The 22,922-nt window shown below is 42.7% G+C and overlaps 3 protein-coding genes across 10 annotated transcripts in view; 2 read left to right on the top strand and 1 right to left on the bottom strand.

Moving 5' to 3' along the window:
- LOC117139543 (formin-binding protein 1-like) overlaps positions 1 to 19,005 on the top strand; it is a 31,644-nt gene extending 12,639 nt beyond the window's left edge. The window contains exons 3-12 of one of the 8 annotated variants that reach the window (XM_033301926.1): positions 11,048 to 11,163; positions 12,877 to 12,927; positions 13,772 to 13,916; positions 13,987 to 14,456; positions 14,519 to 14,705; positions 15,437 to 15,472; positions 16,269 to 16,618; positions 16,677 to 16,751; positions 17,220 to 17,383; positions 17,446 to 19,005. In XM_033301926.1, coding sequence (XP_033157817.1) covers positions 11,048 to 11,163; positions 12,877 to 12,927; positions 13,772 to 13,916; positions 13,987 to 14,456; positions 14,519 to 14,705; positions 15,437 to 15,472; positions 16,269 to 16,618; positions 16,677 to 16,751; positions 17,220 to 17,383; positions 17,446 to 17,609 — 1,758 coding nt within the window. In that variant the 3' untranslated portion in view covers positions 17,610 to 19,005. Of the gene's footprint in view, positions 1 to 11,047; positions 11,164 to 12,876; positions 12,928 to 13,771; positions 13,917 to 13,986; positions 14,457 to 14,518; positions 14,706 to 15,436; positions 15,473 to 16,268; positions 16,619 to 16,676; positions 16,812 to 17,216; positions 17,384 to 17,445 lie in introns of all 8 variants that reach the window. The other 7 variants (XM_033301925.1, XM_033301922.1, XM_033301921.1 and 4 more) reach the window with 7 other exon arrangements.
- Positions 19,006 to 19,417: 412 nt separating this feature from the next.
- Positions 19,418 to 20,565, top strand: LOC117139412 (THUMP domain-containing protein 1 homolog). The gene has a single exon (XM_033301689.1). It carries the CDS (start codon positions 19,471 to 19,473, stop codon positions 20,443 to 20,445), a length of 975 nt encoding a protein of 324 aa, XP_033157580.1. The 5' UTR covers positions 19,418 to 19,470; the 3' UTR covers positions 20,446 to 20,565.
- LOC117139413 (peroxisomal membrane protein PMP34) lies at positions 20,546 to 22,890 on the bottom strand. Its single transcript, XM_033301690.1, has 3 exons — positions 22,555 to 22,890; positions 22,418 to 22,478; positions 20,546 to 21,530 (listed from the first exon to the last, which is right to left on the bottom strand). The coding sequence occupies exons 1-3, from the start codon at positions 22,624 to 22,626 to the stop codon at positions 20,719 to 20,721; spliced, it is 945 nt and encodes a 314-aa protein (XP_033157581.1). The 5' UTR covers positions 22,627 to 22,890; the 3' UTR covers positions 20,546 to 20,718.
- Positions 22,891 to 22,922: the final 32 nt, after the last annotated feature.

The raw sequence follows: 22,922 nt of genomic DNA, 5'->3' as shown, positions 1-22,922 counted from the left end.
AGTCTGAAACTCGGCGGCCAGACCTCCGGAGCCCTCGTAAAAGTAAAACAAAACTCGTGTCTAAACAATGGCAAACTCAAACCGCGGGCAATTGAAACCAGAATTCATTTGGCTCTGGTTTAGATTTTCACTTTTGCGGCTATTTTGACGGACACTCCCCCAGCGGCGGCCCTCTCACTTCCTCAATTCCTCCCGCCGCCTTCACTTTTCCCCTTTCTTTTATTTGCCCTACTCAATTTCAGAATCAGACTGACATTCGTGCAGGGAGTCGACTAGAAAATACCCTAAATAAAAGGAAACTTGGGTGAGACTTTAAAAAAATGTGAATAGGAGACGATAGTACCATATAAATACCACTCCTTTTAGCTGATTAATGGGTATATGATAGTCGAAACAAAATACAACTATACGATAGCATAGAAAACTGTTTTTTTAATTGATTTTACATTCTTTCCAAAATATCTGTTTTCGAAGGGGTAACAAAGCAATCAAAGTACGTTAAATGTAAAAGTTACCGTGCAAAGAGAGCTGACCAGGCACGTGTTTAACCCACACCCTCGTGAACTCCTGCTCCCCGATCTTTTCGAAGTCCAGCTGGTTAGGCAATTTACATTATTTTGTTCTAAGGCGCAGATGTTCCATGGAACAGGGCTTGGTGTTGTTTCTAGCTTTCGTACTTTCCTCCGCTTTTCACCGACTTAATTGGAAGCGTTTGTGACGGCGCGGCAATTGTCTAAATGTTTGAACTGCGGCTGTTACTTAGTTAGTCGCTTGGACTTGGACTTTGTCGGGGCAATTGAGGTTTGGAATTGACATTGACGCCGAATGAGATTGGTTTGTGGAAACAATGAGGCGCTTAGAAATAAACGAAATCCATAATACAAAGCAACTAAAAAAAAGAAGATGGCTTCAAATAACTTTGCGAAAGACTGAAACTCTCTCACGTTCGATGGTCGAAGGCGAAACCGAGTTAACCTTTTGAACTGGTCAAAAAGTCGGGGTGCAAGCATTCCGTGACGTCACTAGGCAATCAACTCTCAGTGGCACACAACACAAAATCTGCATTCTATTGAATGATATATTCTTAAATGATCAGATATGTAGATATATAGAATAAACTGTATTCCAGATAGTCGAAGGTCAGCTAGTCTAATCTGTTGAATAGTCTTCTTTGTTCGCATAATTTTTTCCCAGTGCATCTATAGATTGGCCAGATCTTCAAGTGCAGCTGCGATGCCGCAACATCGAGATGTTTGTCTGGTCAGTGAAATGCTGTCGTTTTTTTGTTGCTCTGTTGCTAGCTGTTTGTTATTAATTGACTTTTGAGTTGACTTGCTGGACGAAAAGGCAGCGCTTAATTTATTGCTCATACGCCCCGTTGTCTGTGGTAAGTACGAACGAAATGGCAGGGAAGCCAGCAGGGTGCACCCACAAGTTCGGAAGCAGACGCTGCAGGAAATTGATCAAGTTTTCCCACCCGCCAAGTAAAAGTGTCTGCGTTTTATACCCGCCATTTCCCCCTGCATTTCCATGTCTCATAAATATATGGAAATGGCAATATTCCCGCTCTAAGAAATATGTGTAGATTTTGTTTGTTATTTTTGTGCTTTTGTGCTGCTATAAAAATAGCTAATGGATTGCAGTTGGCTGTGCTGTAAACATTTCCTCTTTGCTGGCATTTAAAAGACGGTGAGAGTAATCCATTCTGTTCTACGGATCGTGGAATACCAACTATTTGCATTATATGGCTGGTTTTCAGTCCCGCCTAATTGCCAGCTTGTTTTCCACGAAGCTATCGCCTCGTATAATCACAGACTATGTAAATACTCACATACATATGTGAGAAATTTTAATTACCGGCAACGATCTTGTATCGCATATAGCATACAGCCCACAGATAGATGTGCTGTGTGCATCTCGTTGCTGTGCCGAGATTAATGATAACTTTGAAGAGCTGAAAGTAAAGACATGAGAAATGAGTTACTCGGAAAATGCTGCCCAGCCTTTGTTGTTGCTCCAGTTTTCAGCGTTGCAAGTTGCCAGTCGCAGGCCGCAAGTTGCAAGTGGCAAGTTGCAAGAGAGTTGCTGCATATTTTCTTGTACAAGCCAACGGAAATGCAACAAATTTTTATGGCCACTCGAGAGCGAGTGAAACAAAAGGAAAAGAAAAGGAAAAAAGCCAGAGACTTGAAAAGCGAAACTCTGGCCACGCGGATCGAGGCTGATAAGGCGCGACCAGGGCTCTATTTATAGAGCGGGGCAGCTTTATCCAATCGCTGGTTCTGGGCGATGTCGAAGCCATGCCGCTCCTAAAACGTCCATCGAATGTCCGGTCTTGCAGTTGCAGCTGGAGCTCTCCAGTTGGAACTCGGAATTATTGGCCATGGTTCTGCTGCCGCTGGGATTTTCTGCTCAACCAAAGTAGTTCAACCTGTTCGGCGGCTTTGGCCCGTTCCCAAAGAATGTGGCTGCAAATTTATAGCTCTTTTTGCTTTCAGCTCTTTTAGCCTTACAGCTTACAACCGCTTCTATGTTCCATCCTCGTCGATCCGACGAGCTTGCCCCTTATGTTTTTGTTTCATATTTTTAGCCTCTCAGCGACATCAGCATCCGTAGCGACATTAGCTGAAAAAAGATAAAGCTTTCGTGGTCATTTTGTTGCAAGATTTACGCAAAATGTGGCTGAAAAATGGTTAAGTCACATAAAGTACATAAAAAACGCTAGACGGCAGATTTTTGCTTCCCATCAAAATGGAATGTGAAGTGCACTGGAAAAAATAGTTGATTTTTTAGCTTATCAAGTTGGGAAACTGTGTTGAAGAATCTCTGCTCCATTGCTCATTTCTTAGCTGACCTCATTTTATCATCTCATTAATCTAATCTAAAGTGAATAAGATTATTAATCACTCAAAGTTAATTGGAATTTTGTTTGAATACAATCTAGATATTTAGGGCACATCATTTAAATGACTCGATAAGAACATTAAAACACGAGCTAAGGAATTTATAATCTTACATTTTTGCTATTTTAAATCACAGTGTAAATTATAGTCTCTCATCTTATCTCCTAAGATGCTTGTTTGGGCTAAGATGGAGTTTGTGCTTAGATACACTTTTTTTTACTTACTTCTCGACAAAAAATTGTAGTATTTTTATGGTAGGAAAAGAAAATGCGTTGATCCGTTTGGCACGAATGTCATTCAATCATTTTATTCACTCAGTTTTTTAGATATACCAATCTTTTGTTTTTATTTGTGCTTGCAGAGCGTCTTCTCCGGTTCGCCTTCTTCTTTTCTCAGTTCTCAATTAAGTTTAATGAGCACATGGGCATTTTCATAATTGGAGCAAATTAACTTGAATGGCGCTTCTCAGCCAGAGATCCACTCCATATATGTATAAGCTTGGTATATAAGGCGGATTCCGCCCGGAAGCGTTTGTCGTACTTATAGTTCGACTTGTAAGCAAAACTTAAGTCTTAAGTCTGGCCAACTTCCCTCTTGTTTGTGCCCTGTGTTCACCTAACGAGCGCCAATTGTCAACTGTTTGCTGACTGGGTTTTAGACCAGCTGCTCTGCTCTGTACAATATGACAGATCTTTGCGGTTTTGGCACGTTTCGAGGTTACTTGGACAGCGGGCAATCAGCGAAATATAAATCAGTATAATAATAATTATAATAATAATAATAGCGAAGAAGAAATGAGCAGTGAGCTCGGTTTCTATCTCTATCTGGGCAGCCAGCACTCCCTCATCTTGGATGGCACATGTTACGAAATTCTTGGCTTATCTTGAACATTTTCTACCCACCCCATCTGTGCTTTTTCTACCACATTTCTTGCGGCCATTGGAGACCACTTAACTGGCTGGAACAGTTGGTCAATTAGTTCGTTCGTGGCTCTCAACATGAACTGCCTGCTCGGCTATTTGAATGCGGCTCAGCGCAGCCTCAGCGAATCCGGAGTTGCAACCATTTTGGATCCCAGGGATAGCCATGTGGAATTTTGGGTGAGCTAGTGTGTGTGTGTGTGTGTGTACCCGGCGGGGCTGAAAGCAGCCAATGAAACCACCAACAAGAATGCCCCGCAGGTGGTTAACTGGACAACCAGTTTGCAATTAAATGTCGCCGCTTAAATGTGATTTGATTCTTTGCATAACCGAAATGCAATTGGGCTTCGACTGCCTGCGTTAGATTGAACCAAGATTGGGCCAAACAAGTTGGTAATGCACCGCGAAAAAGTGGCTTAGTTTCTTATAGAAATAAGGGGAATATCAGTGCTCTAAAGGAAATCGAACGTAAATAGTGCTGGAAAGTGTTATTTGATTGGAAATTATTGTTAGAAATCAACGTGGTAAATATTTCCATGCTATTCTTGAATGCCATTCAAATGATTCTACCTATTCCAAAATGAATCTTAGCTCATTTATTTTAAAAAACATAAAATATTATTGGTAATAACATGGCTATTTTACATGTCTGCCCATAAAATTACAAATGATTAGGAATGCAGGAGTGAACCTTTGATCTTTCGCTCCGTCCCAAGAACTATTCATCAGCAATCACCAGCCTGGAGGCCAGTCCACTCATATTATTCATTTGCAGGCACCGTTTGGGGCTGGCCATCTCTAATGATCTTGGAACCGGGTATTCAGCACTTGACCAACGGCTTCTGCTGCCGGCGAGTTGCGACTTCTGTTTCTTCTGGCCACGTTGAAAGTTAAAGTTCAACTGAACGAAGTGGCTCAACTATTTTTATGATTACAAATTTGCGCTGACCAACTAACGGTTCACACACGATGGCCAGAAAGCAGCGACAACATATGTATGCTATTCATTCTGGCCGATGTTTTATGCTTCCTGTTTTGCGTTTCAGCCATGAGCATTATCCGGTTGAGCTGCTGCTTCTGGCCAAGATCATGTTGCGACTCGGGGTTTTTTGGCTGTCGGCTTTTCTCGTTTTTTCCGCCTCTCTGTTGAATTTCCACATTTTTAACTGTGAAAAGGCGTCGCTTGATTTATTCATTTATTCATTCGCTTGCATGATTGCAAATTTACATGTGTAATTATCAAGTTGCGGCAATTTGTTAGCCACTTATTCGGTTCTAAGATCTTTTACTTCTGTTTTATGCTTGAAATGCACTCTATGTGGGCACTGTACTTCGATCTAATTGGATAACTTTTCTTTGATGTTGACCGACTTGACCTAAATATCGATTTGTGTGTGCGAAAAAACAAATAACCAGAATGAGTTATTTAATCAATAGCAATAGACAAACGGCAGCTACACCGAATGGGTTAATGTGCTAATTTTGGGTTCCCACTGTCAACAACAATTTGCAGGCACTGTGTGTGGATGGGAGAGTGGGTGATAAAGAGGAAGTGGCGAACGACATGTAAATATAGATCCCCACTAGTGGAGTGGGCGGGAAATGGGGCAGAGTTGAGTTTTCCACGGAGCAGCATTGAGGCGGAAAATCGTTACAGCAAATTAACTGAAAATGAGCAGAAAAAGCCGCTTATAAATAGAAATGGAAATGGAAAATGGCAAGAAAACGGGTCAGGAGTTGCTTCTTTAGTTTCGTTTTTCTCCCACTCATTGTCTTTGCAAATTTGTAGGGAAATTTCTGCGGAAAACCGCCACTAAATTGCACTTGAAGTTGTTATTCATGTGGGTATTTCTTGATGAGCCAAAACAAGTTGTTACACTAAAGATAAAAGTTATACTAAATCCGTTCATTTTTCTACATAATCTTTAATGTGGGAAGCTGAACTTTAGATGTAGCTGTTGAACCGACTGATTTACTGGGGTCATCGCACTGACCTGGCTTAATGGAAAAACTGATAAAAGCTTAAAAAAAAAAGTGGCCGTAAAGCTTTCTCATATGCAGCATTTTCATTAGACGTCACGACAAACAAAGGCGCCGCCCAAACGTTGTCATGCTAAACTGAAAAAACAGAAGAAAAAAATTCCATCGAATTGCAGGCGGTAAAAGGGGGCGTGGCGGAAGCCAATAGATATGTATAGACGTGCCGCCACGAGCTGCATGTTGCACTCACTGGGGGCAATGTCAATTTGCGTCGGCCAAGGGAACAGTCATCAGTGGACATCATCGTCATCCACTAAATGTCGACTGGGTGCAGCACATCAAACAAACAATTCATCGTCATGCCGGGCGGTCAACTTCACTATCGATATTATAGTATACTATATACTATACACACGAACCCCCCACTTTTCCAACACACTTGTGTATGTGTGTGTGTTATTACTTCCCCTGCTTATCAGCTGCAATGAATATGTTGCTGTTGTGCTTGTTGCTGCTGCAGTTGCAGTTGCAGTTGTTGCCGCTGCTGCCGCTTATGCTGCTGCAGTTGTTTGCGTGCCACGTCCGCTGCAGATAAAAACGCGTGCTGCGGAACTTCCATTGAGCGGCTGCCCATGAGCTGAATCCGTTGTTCCTCTCCAAGAATTCGTCGTGGATGCACTGCTAGAAAATGCTGTCGTAACTGCATTGAAATATATTAACAAATAAATGATCGCTCTTCTTCTTTTTATTTATAATAAATTCTGAATTTAATTAAAAGCCATGAATAATTCTTTGTTCAATGATGTGTCACTCAGTGGAATGTCAAATGAACATTATTGATGACTCAAGCTAACAACGCCTTCCGCTTTTGTGTTCTTATAAAAATCAGCTACATAGCCACCCAATTCCAGTCAGCCAATGCAGTTGTTAACTAACTCTGGCTAGATTCGCTGTTTAAGCCACCCTATTTTGTTTGAGACGCTGTGAATATGGCTTCCAAAACCACAGCACAGAAACAAAACACGAACGCGACGGTGGTAACAAAATCGTTGTTGGTTGCAATACCAATAGCAGTAGCAATGGCAACCCAAAGCCAAAAGCAGTTGGTGCACCTGTTACCCAGTTTTATTTAGTTTTAGCCGTTGGCATTGCCAGCTCGGTTAGTCGGTCGTCAAAAACTGGGTCTCTCTCCTAATCGCCTGGAAAACTGAAGCACTGGAAAACTGAAAAACCAAAACAAAAGCCAAAGCCAAAGCCGAGGCAAAAGGAAGGCAACGTTTCTGGTCGAGTGCAGCACTACTGTGATGCTAATGCAAAACAGGAACCATAATGTTCGCGCAGTATTAACCCAACCGATCGGTGGATATATATCTGGTACAGATATATATGTGTATATAGACAAATGCCAGACAGTCGCCGTCAACGCTTTCTGCTTCAATTGACACCCTCTTCTGTTGCAGTTGCAATGTTCGCAGCATTTCAGTTGCATTTGGCTGGCAAAGTGGTAGTTGTTGCATAAAGACAATTGACAGGGCGCTCGGGGTCTTTGGGCCAAGCAGATTTCCCTTTACCGTTGCACGTTGCCAATGTTATGCAATTGTCTGGTTTCTGCTCCCTGATTACAGTGGTTACTGCCATTTTACTAGATCGCCGTGGGTTATGTACATTATCTAATGCAGCTATCATAAATTATACACCAAATTGTTGCTATCGACGGGTTCTACAGTTAACTGGTTTCGTGGTTGAAATGCAATAAGTACTTCCTATGCGATAACTATCCAACCTCAAAAAACGAACAAAAAGCTGTCCAGTGTTGAGAATGCATATATATATAATTATGATTATATTGTTGTTTTAGAAGTATGTAGCATGATAATATTAACAAGTGAGATGGTATAATTATGAATAGTTACCACCTTCACAGCCGATATAAGTTATTGATATGCTAAAACTCTATATTGTGGTTGTAAATTAATTATATGATTATCATATTCATTTTCGCAATACAAACCAATATACAATAAACATGAATTTCCTTCTCGATTATCAACAATATTTACCAGTTTCAGTTCTTGTCCCCGTTCCACTTTCCGCCGGCCCATTTCCTTTTTGATCGAGTGTCACGAGCCCTGAAAAGTGATTCGAAACCACGATTAAATTGATTGAAGAACAAAACACAATACAATACAATGTGTTGAACAAATAAAGGGCGACAAATGCGTTTAATCAATCGGATCAGCCTTCAATCTTGACCCACTGAGCGGTGTCAGGCGGGTCTGTTTAATGGTTAATGGAATGCCCTTATACTGGGTGCTGCCCCCCATCGCACATTCCTCAACTTGGAATGCTCAAACTTACCCTTACAAAAAAAAAAGAAAAAAATTGAACCCAAACAATCGATGACAATCTTCAATCGAATCTAACACTTTTCAATGTTTTATTTCTCTTGCCAGCAATTTGTTAATTTCTTTATTGCTTTTTATTGTCATTGTTTCGCCTGGGTTGGGTTTTTGTTGTAAGAGTTATATCTTGCCCATTCTTATTGCTACATTTTGTTGATTGTTGTTTTTGACGAGCCCCGCGAGATGACGGTGATGAACCAACTTGTGTCAAGTGAAAGTCATCAAGTGGCTTCGGCTTCGGCTGGGAATGGGAATCGGGATTGGATTCGAGATGCGTTTTTGGATTGGGGCCTTTTGCTAATAAAGTCTGTGACATCCAAAGCTGACGATGATGGTGATGATGATGATGCCCCCATGTAAAACTTTCGCCATGATTTATTGGCCAGCTTGTTAGTGTTGGCCAGGCAGCTTTTTGGGATGCGGCGACATTAATCTTCCGGCTTGGCTTGCTTAAGTAAATAAATATTATTTAAATGTGTCATTAACCCGCGTGGCGAGGAAAACCAGAGAGTTGGCGACACGGCACATGTGCTCCTCCAACTTGGAGCCAATTGGAAAGAACCTTGATTCTGTTGCCATTCGACTCCACTCCTTATATGCGCAGACTGCCTCCGATCTTGGCATCGCATCGCATCGCATCGCGATCCGGTCAAGGTCAACAATGCGATCCGATTGGCAAATAACCTCGAGAGTCGTCTATCAATGTCAGATGCGGAGCCTCGCAGCCACGTTGGATGAGCGACAGCGATCATGTTCGGCCTCTCGGCAACCATAGAAATTCAGTGAAAAATATCAGGCAAAACATAAGTGCTTCCCACATTCCCTCTAATCAATCGATGATCGATCGATCGATGGATGGATCGCACATAGAACCATAATGCCACTCCTTCAGACATTCCATTCTCACCTCATAAACCCGGCGACAGCATCAACTTATCTCAATCAGTGCATTTGACTTGCGGCCTATCATTAAGCATTTATATTAATCAATAGCGCTAATGGCAACTTTCCTGCCCCAACAAGCGGCGGGCAATTTGCCATTCCATTTAATCAGACAAGATGGAAAACTGGCACGCATGCACCCCTGGCCATATATATATATATGTTTTTCCTTATATATATGTATGTAGGTAGGTAGAGCAGCCGCAGCAGATCAATTGGAAAAACAATTTCCCGCCGGCGGGGGGCGTTTATATTGCGCAAGCGCACCACTGTGTGTTACTGTGAAAAGTAAATTAATTTGATTTGATTTTCTGTCGAGCGGAATGGAATGGAATTGATGGAAAGGCGCCGCGGGAAAATGTGTGCACCGAAAAAAAAGTAAATACAGTTTAAACTTACTTTTTAAGCAATCAATAGTTTAGAAAAGCTTGTAGCTTGTTCTCCCAGTGCACGTCAGGCACTCGCTTACATAAACAGTTAACTAGCCAGCGGCACAAGTGACAGATGCCGTATTTTATAGGCCCAGTTTCGAGACCAAGTCGTCCTGGGTCCTGAGATGGCTGCCACCCACAACTGGTGGGCAACGCCCTCGGCGGCGGTTGCAACTCAATTACTGCAGCTACTCGCATGACATTTGTGCCGTGTCGCCTGACACTTTTCCATTTTCCACGCGAAAACGCTTTTCATTGAGTGCCAAGAGGTGCCGCACCTTCGTTTAAGCGGGTGAAAGTTTTTTACTGTGACGCAAGGCGACTCGAGTCGAGTCCAAATAAATTCAAAAATAAAAGTCAGCCACATGAAATAAACAAATTCTACAAACGCACTCAATATCAAATGCTGTATTGCCAGCTAATTGACAATTGTTTTAATTAATGGCGGGCACGTAACCTAATTTCACTGCTAACGATTGAGATTATTGTAATCATCACACTGAAACAAAATTACAAAGTTTTGCAATAACCCAAAGAAGACTCCAAAACATACAAAATACAGACAGCGTAAATCTTCGTCAATTTAGCCGCTTGGAAATTGTTTGGGCCATGATCGCTACTGGGTTTCATTATGTAATTGATGTTAATCATTCGACTCCTCAGCTGAACTTCAAATGCAAATTGGCTACGCGTCTTGTTTGTGTGCCATTTAAGCGGTTTTTTGTAGGGATTTCTAGGTTCACTTAAAATTCAAATCTGCTTGGCATTGCGTTTGGGGGCGTGATTCGTTCGCGATTGGCAGCTAAGTTGGCCAAAACGGCCGCGTCTTTTGATGTCTCTGCAGGCTTGTTGTTTTGTCAGCGTGCGAAAATAAAATCAAAAGTGGAGCGCCGTTTGTTTTGATTGTTGTTAGGTCTGTCTATTGACAAACATAATATTGAAAAGTGTTGCAAATTGCCCACAAAGGCAGCCAAAGAAAGCAAAAATGAAAGATATTATGTCATAACGCGCGACGAGGAGGAAGTGACTGCCCATATTTGTGTCAGCGGTAAACTAATGATACATATCTTTGCAAATAGCCATGCCATAATTTAAGATTGAACCACTCGAAAGTGTCGACTAGTAGCGTTTAAAATTCAGTGCTCCTATTTAAGGCTAATGAGTTATTGCTTCGCTCTTCAAGACCTGCCAGCTCTATGAATCGATCCATTATGGCATTGTATAAGCTAGATCTTTATCCACATAAGTGAATTGCCATTTGCTACGCAGCGAATTTCCTATATCGAGCTAATTAAAAAAATTAGATTAATTTCGTATTATTTTTTGCGCTGCTCTCAATCTATTCCATTTATCGCATATATGTATCTATGTATCTACGCATTTGCCTTGGCTCAATGTCAGCGGGCTTTAAGTGCTTTTAACGCGGCTCTTTCTAATAGATTCCATCTGCACATTTTCCATGCTTTCAGGATCAAAACGAGAATCTGGCGATACACACAAACAGAGGCATCGATGCTCTGGACAAGTTTGCCAACTTCTTACGCGATCGAGTGGCCATAGAAACGGAATATGCCGGCAAATTAAGGTGAGTCCGCTCCACTTCAGCCATTTAAATCAGCGGGTTAATGCTTGGTCGATATAATAAATTGACTGCCAATTGAGCCCAATTGAAATGATTACACACTTTTAATCACCCAAACACACCAATATCAATTTTATTTTTAGTTACTTTTAAGGCATTAGAACGAATTAATACTCTTGTCGCTTCCCAATTTGGCCTTAACAAATAGCCAATTAAATATAAATATTTCGCTAGTTGCAACTGGCCTCACCCATTTGTGGCATGTCTTGTGGCTTTTATTATTTTTTTATAATATTAATGTTCTCGCTAATGTAAATCCGATAAAGCCAAAAAACGTGCTGCCAAGCAATGAGCACAAGGTCGTCCACTTGTGGAAGTGATTGCCCAGCTGTCCAGCGGGCTCCTTTCCAGGCTAAAACAAAAAAGCCTTAACTTAAAACGCATTTAATCGAAGTCTTTGTCTTGGACATTATTGCACAACGGCTACAACGCTCGATTGTCATAAACAATAATCGTAAATAGTTAATTGTATGCACTTACATGCTTGTGGCGCATTTCAATTACCGCCGATGAGTTTATGTTTATGGATCCCAAGAATTTTCGAGAGCTGCACCCCTGCAAAGTTTAAAACTGCACTTAATTGAGTGACACCCGAGCGGGGCAACCACGACCTGCCCCACGCAATTGACACGCGACTGCCACTTTGAGTGGCCAAGCCCCAATCCTCGCTGCCCGCTGGCTTGTCCAGCCGAACTGGACGTGGTGTCACATGTGGGGACCTAATGGGATTAGGCTTCGGCTTCGGTTACCCAGGCGATTGCCCAACATGGCAGCGTGGGTCGGTGTTGGCTGTCAGTTCGTCATAATTGTTTAATTTAAGCGAAGATTATGTTGCCCCGTCAAGGTGTTCGCTTCGAGAGAAGGGGGCATCGCTGGTTTCCCACCGCCTGGCACCGAGTTCCCACCATGAGTCGCAGCTTTGCTTGATGACTCCGCTTCAGCTTCAGTCTCAGCTTCCATCTCTCAGCTTCAGTTTAAGATTCAGTTTTAGTTTCCTCCGCTCCCCCGGATGGTGGGACTGAACTATGGCCCCTGATATGGCTGGGAGCTACCGTCTTGACTCGTTTTAATGACTTTATCATTACGCGTCTAACATTGCTTGCGGCTAGAGGTGCAGTTGTACACTGAGAAAGAAGGCGTGGAGTCGCAAAATGACTTGGAAAGTGTGTTAAAGACATAGGGGACTATTAAGTACACCAATATGAATGCTGTTGGATTTGCATAAAATGCTTAAATTGAATATAAATTATGTATATTCGGCATACTAGCTCAAATCAAGAAGTAGTAGAGTATACTATATTCTTAAAATCTAGCTAATTCTTCGTGTGTTTTTGTACTTTGCTCCAGAGTCTTGAAAAGAGTGCATCCTATACCCGTAGCAGTAGCAACTAGACCACAAAGTCGCCGCATGAAACTGTGAGGAAAAACTGAAAAACTAAAAAAACTGTATTAAAATGCGCGGCGCAGTGAAATCTTTTGCGTGAGCCGCCTTGGCAATCGCCAAATGAAAAGTCTCGTGTTAATGCAAATGCGCTGCTGCTACTATTAATATTACTACTTCTATTATTGCTATATCTTTCTTTGCATAAACAAAGTTTCACTAATGCCATGATTTTGATTATACCTTTCGTTTTTGCCTCTTTTTTTCTCTTGCAGGCGCCTAGTGAAAAACTACCAGCCCAAAAAGAAGGAGGAGGAAGACAATGAGTAAGCATTATAGCCAAAAACGCGATCAAAAACGTTACAATGTGCCATATAGTATAATTGAGTTTTTTTTTCTTTACTTTACCCTATTCGTTTGTTAAATGTTTTGGAAAATTATCCGTAATTTGTTGCACTTTGTTTGCCATACTTGTCGGCAAAAAAAAGTGCTAAGTGGATTGGGTTGGGGATAATCTCATATGACTTTTGCTCTAATTGTGCGTGCTGTGTGCGCCATTCAATATGCGCGGAAAAAGCCACTTGAATCTCGGCTGAGACTCAAGTAGTTCCACTCTGTGTGGTCGGTCTGGGAATCTCGACTTTTAATTACACGCCATGCAAATCTGGCCCAACTGGCGGCAGCCTGGCAAACTGACATCATGACCCGCAAATAGATCTCCGAATGTGGCATGTGTGTAACATGACAATGAAGCTATAGCCATGGCGATAGCCAAGTGGAACTCTCTTGGTAATGAAATGCCGAGCGCTTTGCCATATTCAGTTGTAAAATCCATAAATTTATGCCCCATTCCTCCGGCCATATAGAGTGGCCATTCTGACAGACGGCGATGATAGACAAACGGACCACGGACGGAGGGACAGCAGAAATCCGGAGTCGCGTGGGTGTTCCACAGCGCGTGTCCAACGCTGTCAATCCGAGAGCTCCATAAATCGGGCCCTCGGCTATGGACTGTCTTGAGTTCATAAACAACGCTAAAGGTCTGCACAGAGATTAATTTATGGCTCCCATTATAAACGCTGTTTTTCTCTGTGCACAAAAACTCGTAGTACTCCTCAGGCGCAAATTGGCGTAGGTCGAACTGATTCACATGCTACCATTCCATTACAGATTCACATCGGTGCAAGCGTTCCGCAATCTGCTCAAGGAGGTGGGCGATCTGGCGGGACAGCGCGAGGTGGTGTCCGAGTCCCTGCAGCTGCAGATCATCGCGGGAGTGACGCTTCTGTCCAAGACATTGCGCGAGGACCGCAAGGTGAGTGCGTGGGATTGCCCAAAAATAAATTCAACTTATAACCCATCCATATCCATATGTGTGCTTGCAGAAATGCCTTAGCGATGGTGCCACCCTGCAGCAGAACCTCACCACACAGCTCTCCTCGCTGGACCGGGCCAAGCGGAACTACGAGAAGGCCTACCGCGACTCGGAGAAGGCAGTGGACAGCTATAAGCGGGCGGACATGGACCTCAATCTCAGCCGGGCCGAGGTGGAGCGCTACAAGAACGTGATGACGTCAAAGATCCAACAGTCGGACGATGCGAAGAACGAGTACGCCAACCAGCTGCAGAAGACGAACAATCTGCAGCAGCAACACTACAGCATGCTGCTGCCCTCGGTCCTCAATCGGTTGCAGGAGCTGGACGAGAAGCGCACCCGTGGCTTCAGGGAGTTCATTGTGGGAGCGGCGGATGTGGAGTCATCGGTGGCGCCAATCATTGCCCGCTGCATGGAGGGCATCGTGAAGGCCGGCGAGTCCATCAACGAAAAGGAGGATACCTTCAAAGTCATAGAAAGGTTGGAAACTTTTTTCAAAGAATACATAAACCTCAAACTTACTTTCTATGTCCGCCTTGCAGATATCAATCTGGTTTCACGCCACCAAGGGACATACCCTTCGAGGATCTGTCCAAGTGCGATCCGGATTCCGTGCAGGAGTCGCACTACAGCAACTCGACATCGAACCACCTGACCATTAGGGGCACGATGAGTGCCAACAAGCTGAAGAAACGCGTGGGCATTTTTAACATATTCGGCAGCAATAAGGTGAGGCAGTCCGTGGCCAATTCCAGGGGCTTAACTGTGGGATACCTCCGTGGGTTTTAGACTCGACTGCCACTGCCTGACTATCTCTATTGTCCAGAGTTTTCAGTTCGCCGCACTTGTCCGTTCCATTCTGTGCACTAGCCTCTTGAGTTGAGACGCTTCTTGATTAGTTCTTAAGTTCGATGTTCTATTGATAAGTCGTAGGTCTTGGTTATGGTTTGTGTCTCTTTATGGTTTACTCATCCAGTCTTCTCTCTTTTCCGTTCTATTTCTATATTAATTTGATCGAATCTCGATTACCATATCTTTATTTCACTTGGACATGGTTCTGTCTCTTGCCGTAAGTACCAAGTGTCCAAAGACCTCGATTCGTGTCCTCTCCATAGTCCACAACCAGATCGGCCTTTCCATATATACATACATCGCCTCATCCCTCGGATTGCTTTTGAATTGCCATGTTTTGTGTCTTTCACATTTACTAATACTTTGTGCTTTGAGTTCGCCCCTCACCGACTGCAACTTTATTCCAAATCCAAAGCTTCTTCTATAACCCACGAATATTAATTGATTAACTCTTGATTTCTACTTTTGTACACATATTTGTTGCTGCCATTCGACTTTAAAATGATTAAATGCTTAAAATCACACGAACACAACAACACCACACATGTGATACAATTGCAAAATTAAAAACCTACAAAATAAATACTAAATCAATTCGCTGCCAATAGCAACGGCAGATAATTGAAGCCTGTATCACCATGAAGGTATGATGAATCTTTCAGCTTTCTCCCAACTAAATAACTAACTTTAACTAAGTCTAGCCTAAACTAGCCCCTTACGATTAATCTTAATAACACCACTATCTCGCTATCTACTAATCACAATCAGCTAAATAAGAATCTAACCATCACTAGCAATATCGTTTCCATTAACAATAATTAATAGTCTGAGCAACTTTCACTTTAAACGCCTGAACGCAAATGATCGGCATATTCTTGGCTTGATTAAACATAGTCAAGTTCTAAAAATGAACACCACCAATTATCCTCAAATAGTTAAGCCTTTAAATTAACCAGTAAATTGTTGGCCAACTAGCTGAAAGTCACAGCAGCACACTTACACATTATTCGATCTATGTTTTAACTTTATTATTGTTTAATTTCTGTTCTTTATGTGCCATTAGCTCTCGAATCCCAACGCATGATTGAATGCCTTTATCGCCTTATTTTCCCTTTTGTTCCATTTCCATAACTTTTCTTTATGGGGCCATTTAATAGCCTGTTGATTTCGAAACTGGTTTGATTTATGTCGAAAGCGGGTCATTGGATTATCAAAAAATCTGCATTTATTATTTTGCTGTGTTGATATTATTATCTGATTTTTCGGTTTCCTCTGTTGTTTGTACTGATTCTAATCACTGCGTGCAGCTCTTGTTGTGTCTTGTGAATGTCTTGTCTTTTTAGTCCTGATTTGTATCTTATTATTCATTGCATTGGCCTATAAAGATATCATTCAATATACTTGTAATGCATTCAACTAACCAAGCTGCAATTGGCACAGAATTCCCTGACTGCGGATGGACAAAAGGAGGACTTCAGCGATCTGCCACCGAACCAACGAAGAAAGAAACTGCAGGCGAAGATCGCCGAACTGACACAGAACATCGCCCAGGAAACAAAAGCACGGGATGGCCTGATGAAGATGAAGATCGTCTATGAGGCGAACTCTTCGCTGGGCAATCCCATGACCGTCGAGGGACAACTGAACGAGTCGGAACACAAGTTGGAGAAGCTGAAAGTGGATCTGAAGAAGTACCAGGGCTTCTTGGAGAAGGCCAGCCAAGTGCCGACGGCCACCAGTAGTCCGCAGGCGAGTCGAAATCAATTGCAAAACGGTCACCGAACCTCTAGGTGAGTTATATAATATAATAATAATAAACAATCTAATAACTAAATACTCCCACTTTAGACATTCCAATGGCAGTGCCGATGACCATCATGATGATGGCGACGACCAGCCCGATGACGCTGGCAGCTTAAGCAGGTCAGATTCTGAGGATAATGTGGCGCAAATACAAAATGGGCATAATAATAACAATAACGGGTACACTCATAAGACTACGTTCAATGTTTATATATATATATATATTTCACCCACATACATTATACTCGTACATACATTATCGTAGCATTATGATTTGGCATCGCATATCTAATCTGTATTATTTAATTCGATCATAATATCACTGCACTATTCACGGTGTGTGGCATTTTCTTCGGTGTTGGTTTTTCACTCATTTGAAAACGTATAAACTAGTAAAAGAAGCCCAGAAAGTCCACAATAAGCCAAAGATTAAACATTTTAATTCAAATTTGAGCATACTTCTAATTTGTAGTACAACTTGATTCTTTATCGCTATACACCAAACATGATGACACTTAATAATGTGAAAATTGCAACTTCTTCAAATATTTCGTTTCATTTTGCCTTTTCCATGGTGAAATCCAGCAGTTCGGCAAGTCCCGAGAGTGGCCTTGGCACTTCACACACATCCCTGCCAGGATCGGGACAGGGCAGCGCCAACGAAAACGCGATTGGCGAGGATACCTACTACGAAACGGAAGTGGAGACCCTTAATCCGGTGGGAAAATGTCGAGCCCTGTATCCATTTGAAGGTGAGCAGTAGAAAATATAAAAAATATAACATCTAATACATGCTTGTTTTAATCCCTTGTAGCCTCCAGCGAGGGAAGCATACCCATGAGTGAGGGCGAGGAGCTGCAAGTGATCGAGATCGACCAAGGCGATGGATGGACGCGGGTGCGGCGGGAGAACAACTCCAATGGCTGGGACGAGGGCTTCGTGCCCACGAGTTACATCGAGTGCACGCTCTATGCTTAGGATTAAGTTCATTTTTGGGGCGGGCAATCAGCCGGGCGGTTTTAAATGTTACCTACTCAGCAAACTCTTGCGTATGATCGATTGATTTGTGTACTTTTGTCATAACTTTGCGTTCGGTCGGACAGCCATACCACACAAAACATAACATAACAGACACAACACACCTAACTTTCACACAACACTGTACATTTGACCTAAGCTAAGTTCGATTCATTTACCCTTCGTATGCTTTGTATATTTACTTTGATTTTAAACGTCATTGATCTTATGGTAGTGCAAGCTATATCATACTATAAATACTATAGTCATATGCACCTACGAGCAGACCTCACCTAATTGTAAGCACCGCAACGTTTCCCTCTTCACCACAACAATCATGATAACACCTATTTATATACATATATGGAAACAGATTTATATGACACTTGAATACGTGAGAGCATGAAAAGAATAACTAAAACTATAACTGAAACTTAAACTACGGCCGTTGGACATTAAAAGTAATCTTGTGAACACGTTCTCACGTGCAATCCATTTGGCAATGTGTTGATGATAGTTACTTTTGCTCGGTTCTCGGCTTTGGCCTTAGGAGCACCCGTCACCTTTCCCTCAGACCAATTGGAAAGGCGGCAGAGTGCGATTTCCTCAAATTTAAGCACTAAAACTTTGGTAAATATGCAAAGATCAAGCGAGCGGACATCGATCACATCCCACATACCCCATATACACACCAGAGACTCCAGGAAATGTGGGCAAAAGTTATGGCATTCCTGCATGACATGCGGCATATGCAATTGCGGAAGCAAAAGAACGCGCTAGCTTGTTTTATATAAATAGCAACAATTGTACATTTTACTTTAAACCACTCTATGCATAATTCGTAATCTTAATTTGATGATAATTTTGTATTGCTCTTGGCCTTGTACATTTTCACACACTATGTTTAATGGGACGCGAGAAGCGCATTCATGCCGAGATAGTGCATCGATTAGTTATGTTTTAGGAACCCCTATACCATTAAGTTCACAACATTAAGGCTTAAGTCAATGCAAAGCCGGGCGGCAACGACGCCACTTTGCAATACATTTATTTATACTTTAATATGATATACCGCTGTATATTGGTAAACCACAATCAAAAACTTGAAACGGAAGTCTGCGGATAAAGTCCAGGCGGAGCGAGATAGGTCTTTAGTTAGATATTCAGCAGCCTTCAGCATCTGTATTTTGTACTTTCATTTCGCATAGATATGCTACCATGCTTTAGCATTTAAGTGTGCAAACAACTGAAACTGATGAATTCTGTTTTTCTTACGTTTAATTACACGATGTAAACGAATGACGATGAACTAATCTTAGTGCGAACGCAGAAAATAAATAATTCCAAAATTCTTAAATTTATCTAATTTTAAATTCGAACCGAAAACAGGCACATACGTAATACGCTATAATGTTTACGACATCAAATGGAATGAGAGTAATTGAATTTAAGTGACAGACTACGGCAAATGTATGTGAGAATCGTCGGCTTAATAAAAGTAACTACAATTAAATGAAACATAAAGCTGATCAGCATTTGATCTTTTTGCAAATGGATGTTTTTTAAACTGGTTGGGAATAATTCTAGAAATTCTTTTAATTTAAAAGGTCATTGATAAATTGAAATATGAAATTGCATTTTAATACCGATTAAGGAATTTGAAAATTTACATTTTTGAAGATGCATTTTCTTTCAGCTTTAAAGTGACCATATCTTTTTACTTCTGTCCTGAGAATTCTAGTAGATTCAAAGCAGGCCATTGCTGACGTGTTTACGGTCTCACTAATTCAAACAGCCGGCGAAGCAAAATAAGTTTTATTTCATGGAACCCGTATCAAAAAAATCGAAAATGGGTAAAAACGTGAAGTTTAACAACAACAAGAAAAAGTATTTCCATGCCAGGAGGGAGGTGCTCCAACCTGGCCAACGTGGATTCTTCGCCACGTGCAACATCAACGAGAAGGCATGTGTTCGCGAATGCTACAATTTGTTGAACCACTATGCTGACATACTTTACGGTTCGGAAAAGCCAGAGAATGAGCCGGAAAAGAAGCAACCAGAGGAAGGAGCAGCTGGTGATGCGGAAGAGGATGTTCCGAAGCCAGCGGCAGGAGCCACCAGTGATGACGACGACGACCTGGACGCAGCTGCCGCCAAATGCCGCGAGATGCTTTCGCATCGCAAGATGCGATTCCAGAATGTAGACACCAAAACCACCAACTGCGTGTTCATCCGCACCGAACTGGAGGATCCGGTGGCCCTGGGTAAACACATCATCAACGACATAGCGACCACCGGCAAGTCCATGTCCCGATTTGTCCTGCGCCTGGTGCCCATCGAAGCCGTCTGCCGCGCCAACATGCCGGACATCATCACTTCCGCCGGATACCTCTTCGACAAGCACTTCCTCAAGGAGCCCACCAGCTATAGCATCATCTTCAATCATCGCTATAATCAGCAGATCAAGCGCGACGAAATCATCACCCAACTGGCCGAGCTGGTCAACTCCAAGAACGTGGGCAACAAGGTGGACCTGAAGAAGGCCAAGAAATCCATCATCGTAGAGGTCTTGAGGGGCTCGTGCCTGCTTAGCGTGATCGACAACTATTTGGAGTGCAAAAAGTTCAATCTGGCCGAGCTGGCAAATACTAGCGATAAAAAATCTGCCGGCGAAGGAGATTCCAAGTCGGAGACTTCAGAGGTCGCCAATGGCAACGATAAGGAGCAAGCTGAATCTTCAGAAGAGTCCAAGTCTAATGACGATGAGAATAAGGACTCTACTGAGAATGACAAATAAAAGAAAATCCAAACCGCCCAATTAAAGATATATAGCAATGACCACACCTAGGTATAGATGGACCATCTGCTGTGCAGACGTATATAAATAAAGCAGCCAGTTAATATTTACTTCTGTTAACTATTTATTCTTTTCTTTTATCCATTGACGCTTAGCGGCTAAACTTTGGAGAGTCTGTGTGCTGGCCATATCCTATGTCAGAATGTGTATGTTTGTGTTATAGCTTACGTTAGGATTAGTTGAGTAAAACTACTTGTTGACTAGAGCCTCTTTTCAGTTGCGCTTGAGCAGCATGACCACGGTGCCGGCTATCTTTTCGTAGGCCATGAACATCAGGGCTGCCGTGAGCACGGTTTGCAGGATCTTGGCCTCCAGACCGCGGAACAGTCCACGAATGCCCTGGTGCTGCAGTATGCTGATCATCAGCTCCAGTGTGCTCTCGGTGCGGGGCTGGGATCCCGCCGAAGTGGACGGCTTCGAGTCCGACTCCTTGCTGCGATGACGCTGCTTGGTCTGAACCAACTGCAGCGGATAGGTCAGCACCGTGGCGAAGGCCTTGGCAATGGCACCAATAAAGAAGAAACTCAGGCTGCCCATCTCACCGCCGGTGAAGCGCATAATGTTGCGCTTAAGCATCTCGTACATCATGAACTGCAGCGCGGGATTAGAGACCAGCATCAGGGAGGGTATGGTGCCCGACCACAGACCGGCGATGCCCTCCTTTTGGGCCACGTACTTGAGACCCTCCAGCAGGTTCTTGTAGTGCTTGTTCACCTCGTCTGAGGTTCCGGCCACGTTGCGCATGCGCAGTCGCGTGTTGACCACCCAAAAGGGTGTGGTGGTGAGCACATTGATGATGCCGGCAATGCTACCCAGGAGCAGATCCTTGAGAGCGCTGTGCTGGGATGGCGAGCCTCCCGATGCCACCGCCTTGAGGGCATGGAATGTGTAGAAGTAGACAAAGTTCGAAATGCACAGGCTCTGCAGAACAGGACCAAGACCTCGGTACAGGGACTGGAATCCCTCGCCCAGCACGATCTCCTTGATCACCTGCCTGGTACTGCGCACCTCGCCGGCTTCTTCCACTGTAAAGATTCATTAGAGAAAACTGTAAGACTCATGCTGGAGATTTCAGGTGTGTTTGGTTTAAGCGCTAATTTAACTTGTCACGCATACTACGAGTCAGTGATATTGACCCAACCCTGAACCCAATTATGATAATTAGCCAATTTCTGGCATTAACTCTGAAAGCGCTTTAGTCGAATATGCAACCGTGTTCGGTAAATATGGGCTAAAATTGTCATTAAATCATACATAAAGCGTAACCTTACAAAAACCTTTACTCTATAAAAGGTATTTCTTTTTGTTCTTAATAATTTTTGCGAACTTAACTGATCAGTAAAAAATTCTGAATTCTTAGATGTATATTCATTTAACGAGTCAAAGTCCAATGGCTCTGTACAATTGCAAAATTTATGCATTCTTATAATATAAACTGTTCGTGTACTTGGAAAATAGGAAATAGAGCGCACACCTTTTAAAGTGAACCCTCGATATCACATGGGTATCATATGGGCACTTAATATAATTTAATTTCGTATATCAAAATATACAATGTAATATCATAACTACGTTCACTTATGATATCATCAATAGTGTTTGTATATCTTTAAAAATAAACTTTTAATTATTCCCTATACTATTCAGAAAAATAATAATCACAATCTTTTCTCGGCACAGAAACCAGACGCTATCGAATTTCAAATACAAGCTGACCTAAAAATTGGATTAGCCCGGGAAATTGATTGAAGGGGCTCTCTAACATATCAATAGAAAGTTTCAAACGCTGGAGTTTGAACTCGCCCGCAGATCCATAGGTGTGCCTATACGAAATATCAAAGCGTGGCCCGCTTATCGGGTGCTCACTGAAGATTAGTTACAGTCCGATTGTCGAATCCCTGGGGAAACTTACGTTGCAGGCGGGAACGCACAGTGTCCAGTGGATAGAAGGTGCTCATGGCGATGCAGCCGCCCTGTGAAGAGGTGACCAAATGCAAATTAGCACCGATGCCATCTTGACCTTTAGCCGGCAAATATTTGCCCACTCACCGCAGCTCCGGATACGGCATGCACAAAGTTCTGGTAGCTAAGCACCTGGCTGAGTTTCGAGGGGGCCACCATTCTGCTGTTTGTTCGTCGGACTGTGAGATCTCTGGACTGGGGACTGGAACGTCCGGCGGCGTCTTCGGGCGAGTGTTTACTGATTGACGACGACCCGATCCGCCGGTTGTTGAAAATTTAGCTGCGGCAGCGCTGTTCGCCGCGATGTGTAGATTAGATTAACTTTATCGGCGGCGGAGGAGGCGGTGGCTTTGTTGTGCCTCCTGGATCACGGCGACTTAGTAAATGATTCACTTACATATTCATAATTTCTGTATAGAATTCACATTCATTCACATAGTATGACCAATGTTTGT

The sequence above is a fragment of the Drosophila mauritiana genome, chromosome 3L, assembly GCF_004382145.1.
Source record: "Drosophila mauritiana strain mau12 chromosome 3L, ASM438214v1, whole genome shotgun sequence".
In the NCBI taxonomy this organism is placed as follows: domain Eukaryota; kingdom Metazoa; phylum Arthropoda; class Insecta; order Diptera; family Drosophilidae; genus Drosophila; species Drosophila mauritiana.
This window is presented reverse-complemented; position numbering and strand designations above follow the sequence as displayed.